The 24,185-nt window shown below is 40.0% G+C and overlaps 1 protein-coding gene across 1 annotated transcript in view; it reads right to left on the bottom strand.

Moving 5' to 3' along the window:
- LOC134533445 (fibril-forming collagen alpha chain-like) overlaps nucleotides 1-24,185 on the bottom strand; it is a 108,704-nt gene that overhangs the window by 45,580 nt on the left and 38,939 nt on the right. The window contains exons 6-14 of the mRNA XM_063370967.1: nucleotides 21,530-21,576; nucleotides 19,803-19,880; nucleotides 17,131-17,244; nucleotides 13,199-13,343; nucleotides 11,204-11,328; nucleotides 7,880-8,086; nucleotides 3,690-3,788; nucleotides 2,757-2,865; nucleotides 1,209-1,396 (exon numbers count right to left, since the gene is read on the bottom strand). Coding sequence (XP_063227037.1) covers nucleotides 1,209-1,396; nucleotides 2,757-2,865; nucleotides 3,690-3,788; nucleotides 7,880-8,086; nucleotides 11,204-11,328; nucleotides 13,199-13,343; nucleotides 17,131-17,244; nucleotides 19,803-19,880; nucleotides 21,530-21,576 — 1,112 coding nt within the window. The remainder of the gene's footprint in view (nucleotides 1-1,208; nucleotides 1,397-2,756; nucleotides 2,866-3,689; nucleotides 3,789-7,879; nucleotides 8,087-11,203; nucleotides 11,329-13,198; nucleotides 13,344-17,130; nucleotides 17,245-19,802; nucleotides 19,881-21,529; nucleotides 21,577-24,185) is intronic.

Here is a 24,185-nt window from a genome sequence, read left to right as displayed (position 1 = left end):
GGTCCATGATTGGAAGCATTTCTGGTTGTGGACAGACTGGAACCTATTGTTCGGGCCAAAATCTCGCGGATCAGAAGCGAGGTATTGCATGGCGCGTTGACGTGATGAAAGAGGAATCCACTAACCCAATTTTTTTCTGGTCTCCGCTTTATCAAATCGTCACGTTGTTCGAAATACGTTATTAGAGATACAGAAATTTCGCGCATTCATTTTCACCGCAAATTATAATGTAAAACGTTCACACTCTCGCACTGTGTTCAGGATTGGACAGCAAGTAATTTGGACACGCCCCTCTACGATCGTGAGCCAACGGTGCTGAACTAGGAGAGAAGTAAACGATTAAAGTAGTTCTGATTAACAAGGATAAAAATCTTCTTTGTATAAAGAAATCAACCAATGGGAAAGCGAACATGGATCGGGCACACTTATGACTTTGAACACTACCAAGAGGCCAGAGTAATCTGCGAACTTTCCGGGTCCGTATCAATGACGCACTACAGACACGGTAAACACGACTTCTATATTCCGGCTCTGGAAGCCGACTGACGAGGCACAACTCTCTCAGACTTGACCCTGATTATCTCAACGGACCAGGCTATCAGGCTTATTACTTTAAATTGATGTAGCTACAGCATTTGCTGCTATAAGAGTTCATTTACCGCATTTCTTTGATCACACCTCCTATATTACTATTCCTAACAAATGCTTGGTCCAAACCAAAAAATTTGAAACAGACGTGGGAAAAAAAATTGGGTTTCTTCTCCCAAACGTTTCTGAAACCTGGGTATCAAGTTAGAACTACCCAAGGGGGGGGGGATGATGTAGCCTCAAGAGGTCCTGGTTCACACATGCAAGTTCGTACAATGAAAGAGGGTGGAGTAGGAACAGCATGTTTAGTAGACACAGTCAGCTCAAAATAAGATATAAACAGGGTTGCTAGGGTAGATTTGGAGGTGAAACTAAAAAAAATACTTTTATATTACTTGCAATAATTTAAAATAGGTACACTAAAATGTTTCTTTTAAATTCGGTGAGAGCTTAACCAGGAAAAAAAATATTCAAACATATCACTGTAAAAATAAAAATTACAGTACAAAAACTTACAAGGACTAAATATTAAAATTAAAAGAATGTCATGTATGAAGGCCGGCCAAGTCCTCTGAGCTATTGGCGCAGGAAGGCCGACAGTGGCGACACGCATGACTCACGGGACTGCCCTTGACGCCGGGCTGGCCCGGGCTGCCGGATACCCCCGGCGGGCCCCTGGACCCGGGGAATCCCGGGCCGCCGCTCAGGCCCTGCGCCCCTGGACTGCCCTTCTCGCCGGGGGAGCCGTCCCTGCCGGGCGGGCCCTGCGCCCCCGAGTCGCCCGGCTGCCCCGGGCGGCCCGACTCGCCTGCATACACACACACACACGCCTCAGCATCCTCAACCACAGCACAAACACTCGACACTTCTGGGCTGTGGCCGTGTCCTTGGCGACACTGCAGTCGCCATCATCAGGGAGCAGTTACCTAGCAGTAGTTAACTGCTACCCTGCAGTGTCGACCGAAATGTCGGCTAAGTTACAACCCAGAAGCCAAGCTACTTCAGAAAAAGGCCGTGAAAGCCTGCGAACATTATTAGTTGACATAAGTGCCCCTAAAGTGCATTATTTCACTTGATATCTTGGTGTTGTAATTGCACCGAAACACGATTTCGATAAACTAATTTTAAAAAAACTTTCCTGGGTCAGGATCTCTGAACCACCTCGTTGGACACTATGAAATTAAAAAATCCTAGGTAATTTTCTGTCTTTTTTTTGAGGAGGGGGTGGGGGAATAGCCATCCATCATCATTTTACAATGGCGACTATGTCGTGGTCTGCTACATGTTGGTCATACGCCCAAAACACTGGCTCAAGTCAGGAGCTAACAATGTCGCTCTCGGAAGCAAGTTCTTATCTATACTCCGTATAGTCGAACCAAACATTTCCTCATATTGACCTTTACTTACACTCCAAGAAAAAATATCGATAACGTTCCCAAACATTTAATGCCAGTTATTTACGTAATTATTGCACGAGAAATTTGCCATGAAACCATGGTATCACTCCTACTTTTGTTTAGGAAAATGTCAAATGCATAGGAAATGCACCATATTTATATAGTAAATTTTTAATTCATTTGTATACATTAATAACTTCCATCACATGTTTAAAAACTTCTGCAAATTATTCCAGTTTAATGAATTATAAAAGCAAGTAAAAACACGTTTATTTCATGCTTTAAGACTTTACATATTTATGTAAAATTTTGTTACCAAAAAAGGGTTCCTTAAAGGACAGAATTTTTTATAATACTGAATTAATCTTACACACTGAATATAACTACGTGTATGGTAAAACTGGCTTCCATAAATAACGGGGAGATTTGATGTACTTGGCACTAGATTTATAGTAAAAATCATATCAAAAATTTATCAAAATTTAAATTACATAAAAAAGATAGAGTTGAAAAATTATTGTAAGACATTACTATTAAATTATTTTTTTATACTTAACGAGCTTGGAAAAAAATGTTCTTTAGGTGTCACAGCATATAAAAGAATTTGAATTCATCTGAAACTCTAAGATCATTAGTACAAGAAATCATTTTCAGTTATTATAAAAACTACCTCATAAATCACTTTGGAGCTGATTTAAAATCAAGCACACGTTAAGTGTGGCGCAATGCATTACAATTTTTCCTTATGAAGCTTGGCGATGAATTGTTTACCTCGTGGTCCTTGCAGACCCTGACTCCCTTTGGGACCGATCGCTCCTTGGTCTCCTTTTATTCCAGGATTTCCAGGAAATCCCGGAGGTCCTGGCTTGCCGATAGAACCCTTCACAAAACACACACGACATTTTCAATGACGTTCGTCCTCCCATAAGTGCATGCCACGTGTAGTATATTATCATGTTTTTACAAAACTAACCAAGAATTTTCTTGGAAAAAAAGATCAAGCATTACAAAGTTTTTAACAACTGCACAAAAACCTTTGTTATAATGTAATAAGTATTTTTACTAACCTTTTAATTTATCTTCCACCTACATGAATAGTCCATGCCATATTTTTTTAAAATTATTCTTTGCATGTTTCACTGGCTTAGACATAACGTTTTAAAAAGTATTATATGCGTGTAGTTGTGGAAATTGGATTTATTTACACAGCATAGTTTTATTTATAAAAATGTCTGAAGACTTAAGCTTCGAAAGTCAATAAAACATCAATAATCAACATTTAAAAAATATCCAGACACGACAAGTAACTTTTTTTGTTACTTTTACCAAGACACGCACTGTGGCACAACCATGCACTTATCTGTGCAAGAAACAGTCGTACACAGTTCATGAATAACCCTTTCGGCCATACTTTGATGTTTCCTGAGATATCATCGAAATTTATTTTATTTTAACTTATCAATTTTTTATATTTTATGTGGAATAATCTTTAGCTCTAATTATAAAACATATTAGTATATAACTGATATATTATAAACTAAAACATTAAATTTTTTATAGCCGTAAGAAAAGAATGATGACTACTACATCATGACCCACAGGTTAAAAGTTGAATTAATCCTTGTGTCGTTAAGACATGAACTGTCCACTTGAGTCGACGAGAAGACCTGAAGGTCCCGAGGGGACTGCAAGAGGGAGACTCACCGGGGCTCCCGGAGGTCCCGAGATGCCGTCGATGCCTCTGAGCCCTGGAGGTCCCGGCGGGCCCTCACGGCCCCTCTCGCCGCGCGGTCCAGCGGAGCCCTGCAAGTCCACGGGCTCTCAGCGCGCACTCTGCGAGTCCACAAGCACTCAGCGCAACACTGTGCGTGTCCACAAGCACTCAGAGCACATTCTGCGAGTCCACCAGCACTCAGCGCGCACTCTGTAAGTCCACAAGCACTCATCCCAACACTCTGCGAGTCCACAATCACTCAGCGCAACACTCTGCGAGTCCACAAGCACTCAGCGCACACTCTGCGAGTCCACAAGCACTCAGCGCGCACTCTGCGAGTCCACAAGCACTCAGCGCAACACTGTGCGTGTCCACAAGCACTCAGAGCACACTCTGCGAGTCCACCAGCACTCAGCGCGCACTCTGTAAGTCCACAAGCACTCATCCCAACACTCTGCGAGTCCACAATCACTCAGCGCACACTCTGCGAGTCCACAAGCACTCAGCGCACACTCTGCGAGTCCACAAGCACTCAGCGCAACACTCTGCGAGTCCACAAGCACTCAGCGCACACTCTGCGAGTCCACAAGCACTCAGCGCACACTCTGCGAGTCCACAAGCACTCAGCGCGCACTCTGCGAGTCCACAAGCTCTCAGCGCACACTCTGCGAGTCCACAAGCACTCAGCGCGCACTCTGCGAGTCCACAAGCACTCAGCGCGCACTCTGCGAGTCCACAAGCACTCAGCGCGCACTCTGCGAGTCCACAAGCACTCAGCGCACACTCTGCGAGTCCACCAGCACTCAGCGCACACTCTGCGAGTCCACCAGCACTCAGCGCGCACTCTGCGAGTCCACAATCACTCAGCGCGCACTCTGCGAGTCCACAAGCACTCAGCGCGCACTCTGCGAGTCCACAATCACTCAGCGCGCACTCTGCGAGTCCACAATCACTCAGCGCGCACTCTGCGAGTCCACAAGAACTCAGCGCGCACTCTGCGAGTCCACAAGAACTCAGCGCACACTCTGCGAGTCCACAATCACTCAGCGCGCACTCTGCGAGTCCACAAGCACTCAGCGCGCACTCTGCGAGTCCACAAGCACTCAGCGTCACTCTGCGAGTCCACAATCACTCAGCGCGCACTCAGCGTGTCCACAAGCACTCAGCGCGCACTCTGCGAGTCCACAAGCACTCAGCGCGCACTCTGCGAGTCCACAAGCACTCAGCGCGCACTCTGCGAGTCCACAAGCACTCAGCGCACACTCTGCGAGTCCACAAGCACTCAGCGCGCACTCTGCGAGTCCACAAGCACTCAGCGCGCACTCTGCGAGTCCACAATCACTCAGCGCGCACTCTGCGAGTCCACAAGCACTCAGCGCTCACTCTGCGAGTCCACAAGCACTCAGCGCGCACTCTGCGAGTCCACAAGCACTCAGCGCGCACTCTGCGAGTCCACAAGCACTCAGCGCGCACTCTGCGAGTCCACAAGCACTCAGCGTGCACTCTGCGAGTCCACAAGCACTCAGCGCGCACTCTGCGAGTCCACAAGCACTCAGCGCGCACTCTGCGAGTCCACATGCACTCAGCGCGCACTCTGCGAGTCCACAAGCACTCAGCGCGCACTCTGCGAGTCCACAAGCACTCAGCGCGCACTCTGCGAGTCCACAAGCACTCAGCGCACACTCTGCGAGTCCACAATCACTCAGCGCGCACTCTGCGAGACCACAATCACTCAGCGCACACTCTGCGAGTCCACAAGCACTCAGCGCGCACTCTGCGAGTCCACAATCACTCAGCGCACACTCTGCGAGTCCACAAGCACTCAGCGCGCACTCTGCGAGTCCACAAGCACTCAGCGCACACTCTGCGAGTCCACAAGCACTCAGCGCGCACTATGCGAGTCCACAAGCACTCAGCGCACACTCTGCGAGTCCACAAGCACTCAGCGCACACTCTGCGAGTCCACAAGCACTCAGCGCGCACTTTGCGAGTCCACAAGCACTCAGCGCAACATTCTGCGAGTCCACAAGCACTCAGCGCGCACTCTGCGAGTCCACAAGCACTCAGCGCAACATTCTGCGAGTCCACAAGCACTCAGCGCGCACTCTGCGAGTCCACAAGCACTCAGCGCAACATTCTGCGAGTCCACAAGCACTCAGCGCAACACTCTGCGAGTCCACGGTAACTCAGGCGCACTCTGCAAGTCCACAAGCACTCAGCGCAACACTCTACAAGTCCACTGGCCACTCGCCCATTCGCTGTGGGGCGGAACTACACTCTCCACTCTCCGCATGACCCCACACCCGCTCACTACAAAGGAACTGAGGTTATTGGGATTTTTCGTTCTTAAAAAAAAACATTTTACCATTCTACCCTCTTGGTCAGATGTTCCCAATTAAAGAATTCGACCGAGATTTCCCTCTCTATTTTTTTTTTCAGTCGGTAAATATTTTTTATCAAATGACGGCAGTTATCAAGTGCATTTGAATGTGACACACATATACATAGTTTACAGTGATGTTGGCTTAGGGGGTTTTGGGGTTATGGAACGAACACCTAGGTACAATTTTACCAGATGTCGCACTATGGTAACGACTGGAAAAAGAGGTCTTTCTTGGAATTTTTCCTAAAAAAAGGGGCAAATTATTGACTCAATAGGAGATTTTACAATAAAACGCTTCCAAGATTTTTTCCCCGGAATTATGATTGTTTGCATATAATTCAAAATAAATATTGCCTAATGTTAAATTGTAGACTTTAATAATATAATTGGAGGCATTATTAACGCGTTCATTAAAACTGGTAAGAGTATCGGATTGATAGGTGTTATAATCACTAAGAAATGTTTGACTTGTAGATATCGTTTATGTAATAACGAGCTGAAGTACCTGGCGTTGCCCACGCTAAACCACCCTTGGGATCTGATTTTTAAAAGTAACATAACAAAGTCAATGTTAATAATAAATATTATCCAATCGACGAATCCAACCTGAACTGCAATCAAAGGGATGGAATGGCCGTGGCCATAGAAACTTAGCATGAAGAGGTAGTTACAGAATTATCATCTAGAACCATCCCACAGGAGACGTGCATTTTTCCGGGATAAATGTCACTCTACGGCCTATAAACTATCTATATGCAAAAAAAAATGGCAAGTGACTGTGTCATGGACACGGCCGTGTGTTGTACGTTAATACGTGTACGTAACAGGTAATATTTTCTATACAAAATATAAAATACGCTATTTTATGTATATACATAATATATTCACTGTAACAACTTCACACTAATGTTTTACACACGCAATCGATAGATTTTGACGAGAGCTGAAGATTGAAACTCAAACGAACGTCGTAGCTTCTCCGAGTCAAACGTTATACTGAATGGAAATCTCGAAACGCAGCAAAATGAACCTCAAAATGGCGGCGCGCGATGCGTCACAGTCCTCACTTAGCGTGATGAATTTTTTTCATCCTTTAGCTATCCAGTGGTGTTGATTAAATTTTGGATGGAGATGATAGATATGTAGCTGCAACATCGAACTGTATCCCCTGAGTTTGTTATCATTCGTTTTTGACGTGACGTCTAATAAATCGATGAACGCCGGCTGCACGCACAAAAAAGTATCCCGTTACGCACATTGTTCCGTTACGCCGTGTCCCGTTACGCTAATTGTACGCTTGCGCTACATCTATCTCTCTTCCGCTCGATTGGAACAACCATCGATTTGACTTTTTCGAGGCACATTAAACTTGAAACACTCCCATTCGTTTCCTACTTTTCCTATCACCGTCCTATCCTTAACAGAATAACACAGATTGGAAGAAGTTAAATAGCAAACATGTATAAAAAGTTATAGTTAAAATAATCTCTTCGTTAAAGTAATAAACATATTTGAATTAATGAGTGCAAATAAAAGTAAATTTAACAATTAAATTGTAGATTTCATTTCGCTCATTCTTTGTATCCATACAAAATAGTGACAATTCAATAAAAATGATTCAATTTTATTCATAAAAGTATGCAATCATTTCATCAATGTTTTGTTATGACGTTGTCACGTTAAACTATCGTCCGTAAACCCACTTTACAGACAACCAATATTTGTTTTGGATTGCCTGCCGCTATGGAAGCGACGCCCGTCCTTAGCTGCGTGGAAGGAGGAAGACGGCGCACTCACCATCGGGCCGACGGGTCCCATGGGGCCGGAGGCGCCGCTGGAGCCCTTCTCGCCCGACGCGCCCTGCTCGCCCTTGGCGCCGTCCAGGCCGGGGAACCCCCGGTGGCCCTTGATGCCCGGGATGCCCGGCATGCCCGGCAGGCCCCTGGGGCCCGGCGGGCCCGCCGCCCCGGGCATGCCCGCCTCGCCGTCCTCGCCCGAGTCGCCCTGCACAACACCACCTCGCAGCTCTCCACACATTCCTCCCTCATCAACACACCAACGAATACAGACCCGATAAAATTTCGCGGATTCATTTCGCGGTAGGCTAGACTCCAAACTCGTACACCTTCATGCTGAGTCAGTGATTGGACCACCGTTTATCTGAAGGACTCTTAAGCCAATGAAAAAACCTTCAACGAAAGAAGTAGGTATCAAATCACAAGCATCCCAAGTAACGCGTGTCACGAGTCAGTATCCAATGAGCAGGTGCAATTTGTCCCACTACATAGAGGATCGTGGAGTCTATCCTTAGAGGTCATTGAAACCGCGAATTTTTTTCCAGTCTCTACCAACGAATATAGCCAACCGGGTACAAAAGCTGCCAACTGGCTACAAATGTCACCTTGGACCTGCGAGAAATTTAATTCAAATGGCTACAAACATAGTCTTTAAAACCTGACAAAAATGTTATTTGTGACCAATCAGTTACAAATGTAGCCTTAAACCAGCTGGAAACATAGCCGTAAAACTGATTCAAACGTAGACTATACCATACATAACGGTTACAATAGTGTAGCCAATCTTTTTGAAAATGTAGTCTTAAACCAGCTGCAAATGTAAAACAATCGGCTACAAACATAGCCCTAAACTTGATTCAAACGTAGACTAGACTATACATAACGGCTTCAATTGTAGCCAATCAGTTAAAAATGTAGTATTAAACCAGCTACAAATGTAAACAAATCGGCTGAAAACATAGTCTTAAACATGATAAAAATGTAGTTTCGGCTACAGATCCGCTACAGATGTAGCCAACGGGCTGCCAATGTAACAATCCGCAGTGGATAACGTGTCTTTCACACACGTGAGCTTAGTTCGACGCGTCACTTACGTGTTCCTGTAGTCTGTGGCGTGGACATGGTGTGGACAGGCCTGTTCATGTCAGGTCTTCCTCCCAGGAATGTTTTTTAAAAAATATGGTGCTTTATAAATGCTTTTTTAGGCTAACTGAACACCCTTAAGACTTTGCTTCACATACTGTATTGACTTTGATTTCAATTTTCTCGTCGTAACCAATTTTTTTTTACTTTTTAACATTTTTTCCCTTGCATTTGTTGTTTAGTCACGAATATTTTAAACAGATATTACTAAGTGTAATAATAGTTTTGTATAAAGTCGCTCATGTGAAAGTACATACAACACATACGCGACTTTTTACATCCATTATTCTTATTACATTTAGTGAATTGCTTTCTGTTGTGAATATTTGTAACAAAAAAACTAATAATGCGAGGAAGGTATCGGGCTATAATTAACAAAATGGCTCTTAACTAATACTTTGGTGTGCAAATGAAATTTAAAAAAAACAATATGACGTGTAAGACTGAGCGTTAAAAGTTTTATTTTAAATCTAAAAATTCTGAGTTAAAATATGCTAGTCATGAAATATAGTTCCATACACTTATGAATTTATGATTAAGTCCAAATACGCGTTTGAAGATGAGGCTACTCTAATTTTGCATGGTCGTTGGTCATAAATTTAGTTGTACCTACTTAAGCAATTTTATGATTGTTAATGAATTTCATTAATGTGAAAAAAATATATCTGTCGCTAGGAATGCGCTATGGCCTACTTTCTGACCACAGTGCTTGTTAACATACTCATGCACATTATTAGATGCTTCGCAAGCGACAGTTGAGAAATGTGCACCAACTGTAGTACTTAAAGCAAGTTACGTATCACAGACTAGGTATAGCTTTATTATAAAAACACAATGACTTAAAACTTCCCTACGTCTGTTAGTCACTGATCTCAAGTAATTTGTGCATGACCATAACTTTCTGAGTGCCGCAGTCCAACTCCAATAGCATTTATAACATAAACAAGGGCGCGCATGTGGTTCCACATATCGTCGACAGCAAGGTAGTTAGAGATCATGGCGCACTGCACAGACCAGAGACGTTGTACGGAACAATCCCAGAGTTTGCCTGGAGTGACTTTTGGGATTCGAGCTTACGCCCTCTGGAATGAGATTACACTGTGTTACTAATGCGTTACCTCGCTCTATTATACAATTATTTAGGTGCAAAATATTTATAATATAGTTTACACGTTTCTCTATAACCCAGAAAGGTAAAAATAAAAAAAGTTAATTAATGGGGAATCAAACAAAATAATTAGAAGAAATTTAAAAGTAAAAACTTTAATTTAAATTGTTTCACAACATTTTCAACAAGTTTGTGTGAGAACAATTAAAAACATTACGCCCGCATCTGTTGAATAGTTGTTCAGGCTATGTCTCACACTTCATTGTGAATTTTTTCTGTTTCTGCGTAATAACTTTTAGTTAAGGGCTGTTTATTAAATTCTAACCCAAAGCTTCCCTTGCATTTGTTGTTCTGCTACAAGTATTTTCAACAGATATTTACTTGGGTTAGTATCACGGATATAAAAAGTCGCACAAGAAATGATAATTACGAAGCATTGCACGCATGACATTACACTTAGTGAATATCAATTGAACATATTTGTGTCGGGAAAAGAAATACAGGGGAGATGTGGAGTAAAAATTAAAGAAATAGCCGTTAAATAATATTAATGAGGAAAAACAAATGTCAGTAATTCTTTCAAGAGTCGCCAGAGATGTGTAACATATAACCTCGTTCACATGTTGCAAATAGACTTTATAAATACGGAACTCGGACGCAAAATTTAACGAAGAATTCTTTAAAAGAAGGTCTAGCGAGATGAATTTAAGCAAATTGTGTTTTAAATCATATTTCTGGACGCGAAACACACGCAGTTACCGCAATCACCGCTAGAATTCGCTGCCGGAGCAGATACGTCAACCATTGGATCATTTGATCAGCAGCCCGACATTTTAAACAATGCAATGAAACGTCTTCGATAAAAGCGAAAAAAAAAAAAAATACTAAACCACACCATTGGGCAAAATTTCAGAAAATAATTTTATTAAAATACTGCCCATAAACAGTTAATACTTGAAAGTTTCACTGTGGCTTTGTGAACATGGCCACAGATGGCAGCACCGCGGCACTGCACGGAAGGACTCCCGGCGAGCCGGGGGGTGGGGGAGGGAGAGGGGAGGGCAGGCGACTCACGTCCTTGCCCGACGGTCCCGGCAGCCCGCGCGGCCCGATGGGGCCCGGGGCTCCTTGCGGGCCCGAGTCCCCGGGCTCGCCCCTGGTCCCCTGGAAGCCCTGCGGTCCCGGCGGGCCCGGCGGACCTGCGACCACACGCCCGCACTCTGCAACCAGCTCGCGCGAACAACACACTCCCGCGCCAAGCGGGGAGCCCATACGAGACGAGGCGACCAGTGGAGAGGGCGGGTGTCAGGAGGGCAGCGATGCAGCACCCCTTCACTCGCCCGCTCACCAGTAGACACACCACTCCACTCGGCATTATCCCGTCACACCAGTCGCCTAGTCGAGTCCACCTAGACCCCACCTGTCGGTTCCAATGTAGCAGTCCACTGATATATGAGGTGTGAGGAACACAGCGATAAAATCAAAAAGAATAAAGTGACACGAAAATGCTATGCCAATCCTTTTTGGCTCCTCTTCTTGCTGCAGAGCAAGCACAATGAGTGATCCTGCTTCTTCGGGTTCTAAAATCGTACTGACCTCCCGTTGGGAAGGAGAAATTGATTCCACAAGTTGTGTCTGGTGTGAAACCAGCTCAGAAAGAGTCTCTACAAGGCAGTGAACTCTTTGAGAGTCAACCAGGCAACTTGGTTGAATCAAACCAAACAATCTCGTCTGAAAGGGACCTAAGGCTCCTTGAACGTGCCGTCAGTGGATTCTGCTGTCAGCCATCCGAAATAACGGGACTTATAGTGGCGTCTGTTGAGTCAATGTCGAAGCAATGAAACAGTGCTTTTTTTGGCTTGGTTCCTACGGCTATGTAAAACCACAATGGGCATGATGGTAATTAGCGGATTGGTTTTGAGGTGTAAAACAAATTACAGTGGATTAATTTCATTGGAGAATAAAAAAAACTCTTAACTGGGGGGGGGAGGAGGGGGGAGAGTTCGTGTTTAAAAAAATGTTGATATTATTATAGACGATGGAAGGTGATGATATGTTAGTGGAGCATTGGCTAAGGGATTAGCTCACCTGCACACGGAAATGTCCGCCACGTTTCCAGCTTTTAAACAATCAAGGTATGACCCCCACCGGGAATCGATCCCGGAACACATTAGTGCGAGGCGAGTGAGCTGACTACTCAAACCCCATGACGCCAGCTTGTTTGTAGGAACAATGCCGCGTTTCTCGCAATTTCTCCTATAAGATGTAATTATATTTAGTTTCTTAGATCTGCCACTGCTTGATTGTATTTAGTATTTCTCACTTACCACCCCCCCCCCTGGCAATAACTTTGGCCGTGTGCATCGTCAGCGAATCCGAAATCCTAAATACTTAGAAACTACCAACAAATGATAGTCGTAACATAGTATTTTAAAAAAATTTAAAAAAATTGAGTATTGCATACATAAGTTAAAACGTATATATCTTAGAAAAACATAATTTTTAACATATAACTTGAAAAATTACATTTTAGAAACATCGTTTACTTAGATATAGTCATATCTTAAAACAACACAGAAACTCGCAAACACATAAGCACTGTCATTACTTTAAAACAAACAATTTATAACAATCAGTTAGGATATCATAATTTAGTATAGACAATTATAACTTAATACTGCCCCCAGTGGCGTAGCCAGGATTTGTGTATGGGGGGTGTTAAGAAGCATGCCGCACCCCCCCCCCCCCCGTATTAAATCGGGGGGTGGGGGGGTCCTCCCCCGGGAAAATTTGCATTTTAAGGTGTAAAATAGTGCTATTTTAGCAGTTTTAGGTACTTAAATTTAAATATTGTAATGGTAAAAATGTTATTAATTTTAATATGAAATTAGTTTGAGTGATGAATAAGAAATTAATTAAAGATTTGGTGCTAAGGGGGGGGGTTGAACCCCTAAACTTCCCCCCCCCCTGGCTACGCCCCTGACTGCGACAAGTTGGACAACGCCAGACCACGTGAATTGCGAATGTAATGAACTCTGTTGAGAGTGTGGTGCAAGCTGTAGCGCGCACCTGGAGGTCCGCGGGGCCCGACGGGGCCCACCTGCGCCTGCAGGTAGCCGTACGACTCGGGCGGGTAGAGTCCCGCCGCCAGCCCAGTGGGGCCCTTGTCGCCCGACGACTGCGACAGCGCCAGCTGCTGGTAGTAGGACGACACCTGCGGCAGACAGGTCACACTCTGTCGTCACGAGCCCGCTCAGGCCGGGTCGTGCCGCACCCGCGTTCCTGCTGCACGACGGGACACCGGCCAGTCGCTCGTTTATTAACGTGACAGCGTCTAACACATCGATGAACGCCGGCTGCACGCACGAAAAAGTGTCCCGTTACGCACATTGTCCCGTTACGCTGTGTCCCGTTACTATCATTGTACGCTTGAGCCGCATCTATATCTCTTCCACTCGATTGCAACAACCATCGATTTGACTTTTATAGGCACATTAAACTTGAAACACTCCCATTCGTTTCCTACTTTTCCTATCATCGTCCTATCCTTAACAGAATAACACAGATTGGAAGAAGTTAAATAGCAAACATATATAAAAGTTATAGTTAAAATAATTTCTTCGTTAAAGTAATAAACACATTTGAATTAATGAGTGCAAATAAAAGTAAATTTATCAATTAAATTGTAGATTTCATTTCACTCCTTATTTGTGTCCATACAAAATAGTGATAATTCAATAAAAGTGATTCAATTTTATTCATAAAAGTATGCAATCATTTCATCAATGTTTTGTTATGACGTTGTCACGTTAAACTATCGTCCGCAAACCGACTTTACAGACAACCAATTTTATTTTAGAATGGATTTTGGTGTCCTATCCGTCGCCGATCTGTTGCCCAAACTTCGCGCACGCGCAGAGCTCACTTCGTCCAGATGGCGCACCCGCGTATCGTGTGTAACTCGCGTACATTCACTCTTGTGATCATCGGGGGACGTACCAAATGAATCTGTATGATAGCAAAACTATCCTGGAATACATTTTTGTACGCTTGAATGGTCATAACAAGAAATAATCACATCTTAAAAAATACTTGAGAAATTAACAACTTTATCGATGGTTGTGGAACGGCCGATAGAATTTATTCTTTGACACCAGTTTCTAGCCTCGCGCAGATCACCTTTCATTAAAACTGCGCGCCGATATGTTTCGTTACTGGGATACGGACCACGAGTTAGGTTACGGTTGTGTCCCAACAACTCGCTACTGCACCCGAATGTCTTGGAATACCGCCCTAGTGTTGTGTCGCGGGCAGGGTTTATAAACTATGCAACAGCGCAAAGCAACTTTCTTGCATTTTGGCTTATGTTTTCGACGGACATATTTCAAGAGAAGTGTTCCAAAAACCTTTAAAGACGAAGACGTTTTGTACATCGACACCCACGATGTTCTTTTATGATGTACACCATTTTACACTGAAATTTTTACACAGTGATAGAAAATAACTTTTTTTAAAAATCAAATGAATTAATTTTGTTTTCGTGATAAATATCAATTATCAAAAGAAGCTCGGGGAAGAAATATGTTTTCTACGGTTTTCAAATTTAAGTTACATGGTTAGTGACGTCTTACGACTTACGTGATTTATGAACCGACTGTGACTTTCTTGCGTTGATTGTGTGTTGTGTTGCTGCGTCATTGTGTTCCTTGCATAGTTTATAAACGCAGCCTAAGAAGGTTTGATGGTTAAGGGGCCCATCTGGTCAAGGGTGTAGCTGTGTTGGTGAGGTGGGACGATAAGTGCGACGCTCGCTGTGCTTCAAGCGCGGAATCGCCCCTAAGGTAAGGTGCGTAGTCTTCTTGTCTAGCTAAGCTAAATATCTCAGCGGTAGCCATGACATAACCTATTTGGCGTAGAAATGAAGATAAATGTGTAATGCAAGTCCCATTTAATGCTTTTGAGAATCTCCAATAATGTTTCACACCTGAAAAAATTGTTTTGAAAACACGCGTATTAGGCATTTACACTCATTTAAAAATACGGAATCTTAACTACTCATTCGCCCTCATTGTATTACTAAACGCTTTTCGTAAACTGACGCCACTCTGATATCTACAGCAGTTTTGAAATCGCATGGCATCCTCTGAATCTCTGCACACTACTTGTGTACCCGGGTAGACGTGGCCCTTAGATAAGGGGAAACATAACCTGTCTTTTTTATTCCGCAATACTCAGTTATAACTTCTTTGAAATGTTTATTCTAATTATTAGTAAAACAAGGAATAAAAATAACATTTGTAATCTTTTTTTGACGTGACAACGTCTAATAAATCGATGAACGCCTGCTGCACGCACGAAAAAGTGTCCCGTAACGCATAGTGTCCCACTACGATGTGTCCCGTTACGCTCATTGTACGCTTGCGCCGCATCTCTCATCCACTAGATTGGAACAACCATCGATTTGACTTTTCAATCATGTTTTCGTCGTTTGAATTATTAATATCTTGTAATTTAACGATCGTCCACCGATTCAACACAATCGGTACGGTTATTTAAAAGTAATGTTGAATTTTCAAATAAGTTTTTGTACGAACAATGGTGTTTTACAGTTACACATAATAATTCAAATTACACCCGGGATCTTTTGCACAATGTATCCATACAAAATAGTGATAATTCGATAAAAGTGATTCAATTTTATTCATAAAAGTATGCAATCAATTCATCAATGTTTCGTTATGAAGTTGTCACGTTAAACTATCGTCCGTAAGCCGACTTTACAGACAACAAATTTTTTTTAAGATGTCATCTTTTGGTTTACACAAGAGGTTCCCTCGTGGGAACCGCTGAGTTGTAATAACTAATTATTTCACGTGAGTGGTTTCAGTTAAAGTAATAGTTAAACGTGGCACGAATGTACATAATATACGAATCACAAATCACTCAATACTATCTTTTCTCATAGTGAATTTGGATTTGTCATTAAATTTGGTTAGCTTGTGATTCAGGTTATAATTAATTTATTAATTTCAATGCCCACACCGTAAGCTACAGTGATGATGCTCTCATGTATCGCAGAAAAAAAGTTAGTAAGAAATAAATTTTGAAAAGTAAAAATAATAAAAGAACAAAACATTATATGATAATAACTTAAAAGTCACCATACAGGTTCAAGAGTTTACTCTTTTTACTAATGTTGCGTTTTCGTTTTAAAATTTAATATACAGCACAAACATATTAAAGTAGTTTCATTTTCCACACAAAACGTCATATAAAATTTATTGGGTGTATTTTTATTAATGATTACCTCAACATCACTTTACAGCTTAGAAGACGGGAATTAAAAATCATTTTTAAAGAGTGCTACGTGAACTGTTAAGCGCTATCGCCTTTAATGTTTGTTTGTAACCCATATAAAATTATGTTTGAAATATGTTTTTTTTTACATATTCACTGATATTAAGTGTATTTAAACAATTGTATAAACAAAAATGTGAAAATTTTGACGAAAACTTAAATATTAGTTCTACCTCAAATACGTATTAAAAAAAATTTTCGATTTGATTTTAAATTTATTCAGATATGTATCTGGCGTGGAGCTGAAAAAATAAATCTTATTTGCAAATAATAATTTAAAAGTAAAGAGGTTATTTGGCTCACTTAAAAACAATTTTGAGTAATAATTATAAAATGTTTTGCACTTCATTTGTGCATGCCAAGTGTTTTTACGTATTTAATTATTTTCAAAAATTAACGAATATCATAAACTAGCAATTTATAAATTGTGTTACGTATATTATTAGCGATTTATTACTTCCAGAAAAATGATCTAGTCTTTTTTTTAATGTTACATCAGAGTTACAAAATTTATTTGTCAATATTTCTGAGTGTTTTAAAGCAGAATGTACTTCACGGAGATATTCCCGTCTTTCAGAAGCTATGTTCAGTCGAGATGCACTCCGGCAATAATATGGTGTTTTTCGGACCAGCAGATGTCTTACGTCGGGAGCTATCCCTGGCGGGCCTGGACTGCCTGGAATTCCAGGCGTGCCCGGTTGTCCTGGAATTCCTGACTCCCCTGGTCGGCCCGGCTCGCCTGGTATTCCTGAGTCACCCTGGAAAACCAATAACCACACTGAGGACTTCATGCGCATCTCATTGTACAGTGCTGAAACAAGAAGGTGTCATCTGAAACATCACAAGGACGATAGTATTACTACGGCACTCATCTTCAATTTTGAATTTTTGAAATTAGTTTACCATTTTTACTTCTGAAACTATGACTTTTTGGCTATCGTTTAACTATTATTTCCCATGTGAATACAAATTTTATGTACACAAATTGAAGGTGTATTAAAAAATAAATTATTAAATAAATATTTTATGTTTGTAAAATAATAACATTTTTATAAATTCAAGAAGATAAGTTTTTACTTTTAAAAAAATCGAATCATAGACCTACCATGATATGCAATAAAATATGTAGTAACGGTAGAAAAGTGGGTGAAAATACCATGTCATCTTCATGGGGAAGGAAAAGAAGGGTTGAGTTAAACTTTATTTCGCTCCTTCTGCTAATTCACTTCAGATTATGATGTCAAAGTAAATATTTCATTACCTATTTTGTGCGGTCTAAACTGGAAGCAAAAAATCTAAGTTTTCTGCGAGAACTCAACATGTGTATTGACAACATATTGTTTTTTTAAAAAAATGACTTGTGCCTAAATGTCTCAATGAATGAATATATTTTCTTATTATAATGGAAGTCATATTATTCACTTTACGTAGGTGTTCGAACGTTCCTAAGAACAATAATAATATAAGGGTTCTGGAAATTTCTTAAACAAAATACTTTGAGAATTTCACTTAAGCTGATACTTAATAGATCTGGAAATGGAATGGGAAGCATGGATATGCGAGAAGTCTCGCTTCCCAGTTTTTAAATGCAAAGAAAGTAGCAAATGCTTCAGACTGTTAAATACATAGGATTGGCGTTCAAAAACGGATTAAGTTTTTAGGAATATCACTGTACGTTTAAACAGCCTGTTTGTAAAGTGTATAAGTTGTTTAAAACGCACTTTGCCTTTTTATAATGACCATAATCCCAATTTCCATGTCATTCCATGATCTGGTTACAGAGGTAGACAATGCCTGTGCTACTAAAGTCAACAAACAAGTATTTGCATGTGGCTGTCAAAATTCTAGCTGCATAGCGATGATCATTAAAATTCATTGGTCGGGAAAATATCGAGTTTAAATAATTTGGCTATTACTTTCGTGGCGTGGAAACTGGACAGAAGTTAATTTTTTCACATTGAAATTATGTACATCGAAGTTGGGGGTCTATGTGAACCTAACTCTGGATGATTAAATTAAAAAATAAAACAGGGCCTCTCCCGCTGTGTCGCCGCAGGAGTTCTAACACTGGAACGTTGACCGGCCAGGAATTAGGATAGTGATCGGTAAAATCATAATTTTCTCCAATCCCAATCTCGATTTTACTGACAAAGTGTGCTTGAATTTACCCCCTGAACTCAAATAAATGTCTCGAGTGTCAAAAAAAAAAATTATGGACAAAAATAAAGAAGTATAAACTATATTAATAACACATTAATCCATGAAATGTTTTTTTTAATGAACTAAGATTCCTTAATAAATATATCGAATTATTTCATTTCAATAATGACATATTTAAAAATAAAATATATTGGGGGATTGGCATTGGGATAGGTATGAAGGGTGAAAAAACACGAAAAGACCTAATAAAGTTCAGATTTTTCAGTTTTGGATTTTTGAATTCATTATACTTCCTTAAATAGTTCCTTTGATATTTCAATTACTAGATCGATTGTATTCGAGAAATCGAGTATTCGACCAGCCCATCCTATATATTATTTGTATATCTGTATTTGTATATTTTCATTTATTGAAAAGTTACGAGTTACGTGCTAGTGATTGAATTTCTGAATTTACCTTCATAAAAAAAACATTTTTAATTTTTTCACCCGTTTATCAAATATTTTGAATCCTATAAAATTTGGTGGTATTTGAGAATTTGAAGATTGGTTTGTCAAACTCATACTGAAGACACCTGCGATGTCTTAACGTAGGCCCGCTAGGAGATTGCGTCAGGCTATTAATGCAACAAGCAAAGCTGGAGTCTCAATGCCAAGAGAGACACGTCACGACAAATCCGATCAGACAACGACGAACTACAGTATTGCTGTCGGCAAATCTTTCTATGCCAAATGTGTCCTTAAAACACAGTATCGAATGTGTATGTCCTGAAGAAAGCTTTTATTTCCTGTTGACAGTTGAAGCGAATAAAAAAACATAACATTTTGTCGTCTCTGGCACGACTTGAAATTAAGTAAGGGACAAAAAAAAATTCTGCTGTTAGGTATACAAATAATTAAATTTAATCTTGGCTAAATGTAGTATAATAACGTTGACCATACACAAGATGATATATTTTTTACACAAACAGTTGAAGGCACACAAAAAATATGTAAGAGTACAAGCTAAAAAGTTAAAGATTTACGAAGTAGGTAAATATTTTTGAAGTTTAGTTTTGAATGGTTTCTTCCCGTCGTGTGTGGCTCGACACGACAAGTGTACTTGTCGTGGGCCGTCGGGGTGCGTGTCTGTCGTGTTGACGTCACGGCGACCTTACCCGAGGTCCTGGCAAGCCGATGGCGTCCACTCCGCTGGCGGCGATAGGTCCTTCTCCTGCGTTGGGGTTGGGGTTCGTCTGTAACAAGTGGCATAGTCACTGCTCGCTGGCTGCGCACACACTTCTGTCCTCCGTGTGGTCGAGAAGGAGGAGCAAGGTGGAAGCTTGAGTTTCCAGCTTTTTTTTTCTGACAGGACGAAAATTACAAGTGAATTGATAAAATAATTCACTGGAAACATCACAAGTCATGCGATACACGTATACCACATCTAGTCATGGCCCGTACCGTTTACTGGATTTTTTAATTTCAATCACGGGGTTCGAAAAGTTGTGATTTAGGTTATGACGAGAGGTCCCGAAAAAAAATATTTTGCCCTTGGAGCCCTTTGATTATCTCAACGTCCATGATCGTCCTGACTACAACTAACACTATAGCAAGCTGTACGAAATGTGTCATAAACTATATGCATTTAGAGAACGTGTTTTGCAGTTGACGACATTCGTAAGAACAAATTTTGCACTGTAAGTAATGTTTGATAACGATTCTAAACACGTAAAGAAAGTTGTAAATCTGTAAGTTTGTGTACGAAATTCACCATAAAATCTTGGTACATTTCTTATGCATCTGACGTTTTCTCAAACAAAGTTACGAAGGATACCTTATTTGTAAGGTATTACTTAGGTAAATTTACTTCCATAGCATGTTTAGAAACTTAACCAAATATGCTTTAAAGAGTAGGATATACAATGTAAATTTCATGCACCTACCCGAGAGTTGATATCCTGCACTTAATGAAAATAGAGTCAACCACGCATAGCTATGTCCCTGGAACTAGAAGAGATGAAGGTAGCTTCCCGTTTCTCGTGTAATAAGCGATGATATGTGAATCTCTGTATGTGTGGTTCTATATAAAAAATAAATATCTCTAAGGTGTACCTTGTAATAGGCAATGCTATGTGAGTCTCTGTATGAGTGATATGATATAAAAATAAATATCTCTAAGGTGTACCTTGTAATATGGTCACTGTTGTTGCAGTTTCCCAGATTGCTCATTATTTGAAATGAGAGCTCTATCAGTTTTAGGCTGAACTGCCAGAGTATTTAACTCGTCATCAGCATACAAACACGTGAGTCATATAGTTGAAAACATGATTTTTAGTTACGTTGCTGTTTCCATTAATGTCCGATAATATGTGCTATTCAGTCCGTACGTTAAAGACAACCCTTGCATAGCTCCCCACTTGAAAAAAAAAAGATTTTCCTACATTAATTTATTTTTACCATGGATATAGAAATAATGTAAGCGTTTTACTTCTCTATATCCTCAATTTCGGTTTACCTAAATTTATTTTGTACTCCATGATAATCATTAATTAAATGTTGAAATAATAATTTTAAAAAAATGTGTTAACCTTTGCTTTAATTATTACGTACACAAGTTATGAAGAAATGATGTGACAATGAAAAGCTCTTTTTATGTCAGGTCTAATGATAACCGTTCCACATGTTTAAGCCCATACAGTGCCACAGAATAACTCAGGTGACGGTCATTTATTAATTTATCGCTGTTGGAAGATACGCCTAATTTTGGCAGTTCCAGAAGCAAACCCATGATAAACAAAATTAAACTTAGAGAGCTACCAAAATTTCCCGTTTATCGAAATTTCGTTTATCACGAAAAATTGCAGATAACCAAATAGGAGTGGAACTGATGAAAGCTTCTTACAGGCAGCACTGTATGCTCAGGAGGAGGCTCTGTCTCTTCTTCGGTCTCTGCAACAGAACAGCACACAACAACATTTACTAGTTACCACTAGTTAACATTGACTTATTTTTCTTCAAAACATTAGTGACAGACAATGTCGAGAAACTTACAACTTGCTTAAAAATTTATACTAAATTACAGAACAGGCTTAATTCACCATTTTAGGAGCAGAGTTTTGTCCAAACCATACAAAAACCTGCTAATTTTTATACATAGTGGAGGCCAGTTTAAAACATTTATTTAAATAGATGAATTTTACGCAGTTTATGATTATAATTGTTTTAATGTTTGGTTTATCTTTAATACTATGTTCCCATGTTATTAATTTAATAGTGACCTGTGGAGCTTCTTTCTAGCATTAAGCATGAGCACAAAAAAAGCTTCGTTGCTCATATAAAAATTATGGAAACAAAACATTTAATATTAATTATTTTTTAATACATAAGTTTTCAGACAGTAAAAACCTTTATTCATTAAGCACTTATTCACTTCCCATCAAGAATACGAAAGAAATTTGATTTAACGTAATAAATACCATGGATAACAATGTTAAATAACTATTGTTATAAATTCAGTAGAAGACAATAATTGTTTTCCCAGTAAACTTCATTGCTTGGAATATAGGAAAATTTATGTAAATATGTCAATGGAAAAATTGATAAATTAATATTTTTCTAGTAAATGATTGGCTCTCCCCCTGATATAAGAAAACTAACTGTTTCTAGAGACCTGATTTAGTATATTCCTTGTGTTAATACTTTTGATAAATTTAAGTCTGGTTTATATGATACAAGCAAATTATAATATAGGATTTAATATAAAGAAATTTAAGTATTTTCAGTTCTACCAATAACAGGGTTTATGATATGTAGGTTTATGATAAAGTTTTATTTAGAAAACACAAGCGTAATTTACCAGTACTTTACACAAAATTAAGTTACCGTGGCGTATTAAAGTAATACAAATTACAGTTATTTGAGTTTTGAGTCTGGAAATTTTTGCTGAGGTGATATATGTTTAAAGAAGGAAAGAATTTTGGTGAAATATTTTTTTAAGATGTCTCCTGATTTAACTTGTTTCAATTTTTTATATTGGAAAATGCACGTTTTGTCAATTTCTTTTTTTGTGGGGCTTATTTTAAAGATAGAACCATGAAACAATAAATAACAGGTGATGAACGATATCGTTGTACAATATTTATTTAATAATATGATCTTAATGGCTATAAAGATAGTTCCCATATAGTTTTAAGCAAAAAAAAGTGACTGAAAAATATTTTTCTGCTTAAAAAAAAAAGTGAGTATTGGTATACATAATATTTTCCAGAACTTGCAAGGAAAGCAATACCTTTTACATGTTATTTCATGTATGGAACGTTATGGGACGCCAAAACAAGTTGACAGCCTTAAACTTAAGGCCATCATACCAACAGCCATAAACAAGCACATTTAAAAGTGAAAAGTTCAGATAAAATTCTGACGTCTTTTCCACCCGGGGAGTTTTCAATGCCAATAGAAGATATGTAAAATGTAATTTAAATACAAATGGTGGTCCTGCGCCAGAAGTACTGGTGTCCGCCATTTTGTAGTTTCTGCATCCGCCGCTAGAATTCGCTGCCGGAGCAGCTACGGCGACTATGTATTGAATAATTTGATTAGCAGGCCGAAAATTTATACTACACAATGAAATGGCTCCGTTAAATCCGTAAAAGACTTGAAAAAAATACTAAACCTCGGATATGGACCTGATTATCTACAAGGGATTTTATTAAAATACTTTCCATATTTTTGAAATTAAGCAAACAATTAATACTTTAAAGTTTCCCTTTGTGTGAACTGTGATGGGCACAATCCGCCACGGATGGCAGAACTGTGGTTACAGATTTCCGTTCCACGCGACTTCCGTTCCATTTACGAAATTACTCCTACCAAATGCCGTATGCAGAGAGTTAAGATGCTACACTTCAATAAATTTTCTAATTGCTCCGAAAACCTCTACACTAAGTAGCTAAAATTTTACGCAGAAAAAATCATACTTCCTTAATTTTAGCAGTCGCAATAGCACGTATATCCACGGAATGTTAAAAAGGCCTCGATCTAACAAAGCGGCTCTGTTTTGCGATCTTGGCTGGCCCTACGCTTATTGCGGTCCTGTAACGCGATTCACCATGTATGGCTGGCAGTTCAGTTCCCCTGAGAGTCACGCCACCCCTCATGCAAACATGCTAGCTCGCTTGCTTACTTACGGGCGCACAAGCTATGCTGTTTGACTTGTTGGCGAAATGATACGCATTCGCTTAAACATTACTTAGTACCTGTCATTCTCCTTGTGATATTTATAAACCGTCAAATTTAGTCTATGCAATCGAGCGTTTAACTATATTGGCCATCGCTTTCTAGAGCTCAGGACTGTAAAATATACAATATTCGTAATCAACTCTTTACAAAATTCTATTAACATTGTATTTCATGATGGGATGTTTCATCAAAAAACAATCACGTTATATTTTTTAACTGATTTTGACAAGAAATTCGTTTCTAAATTACCTAAGTCATGGCTTTTGCGTAAAAAAAATTGTATCTGATGACTATAAAGTGAACTCAGTTTGAAAAAAAAT

This window comes from Bacillus rossius, chromosome 6 (assembly GCF_032445375.1).
Source record: "Bacillus rossius redtenbacheri isolate Brsri chromosome 6, Brsri_v3, whole genome shotgun sequence".
Classification (NCBI taxonomy): Eukaryota; Metazoa; Arthropoda; class Insecta; order Phasmatodea; family Bacillidae; genus Bacillus; species Bacillus rossius.
The sequence above is the reverse complement of the archived record's forward strand: the minus strand, read 5'-3'. Positions and strand labels throughout refer to the sequence as shown.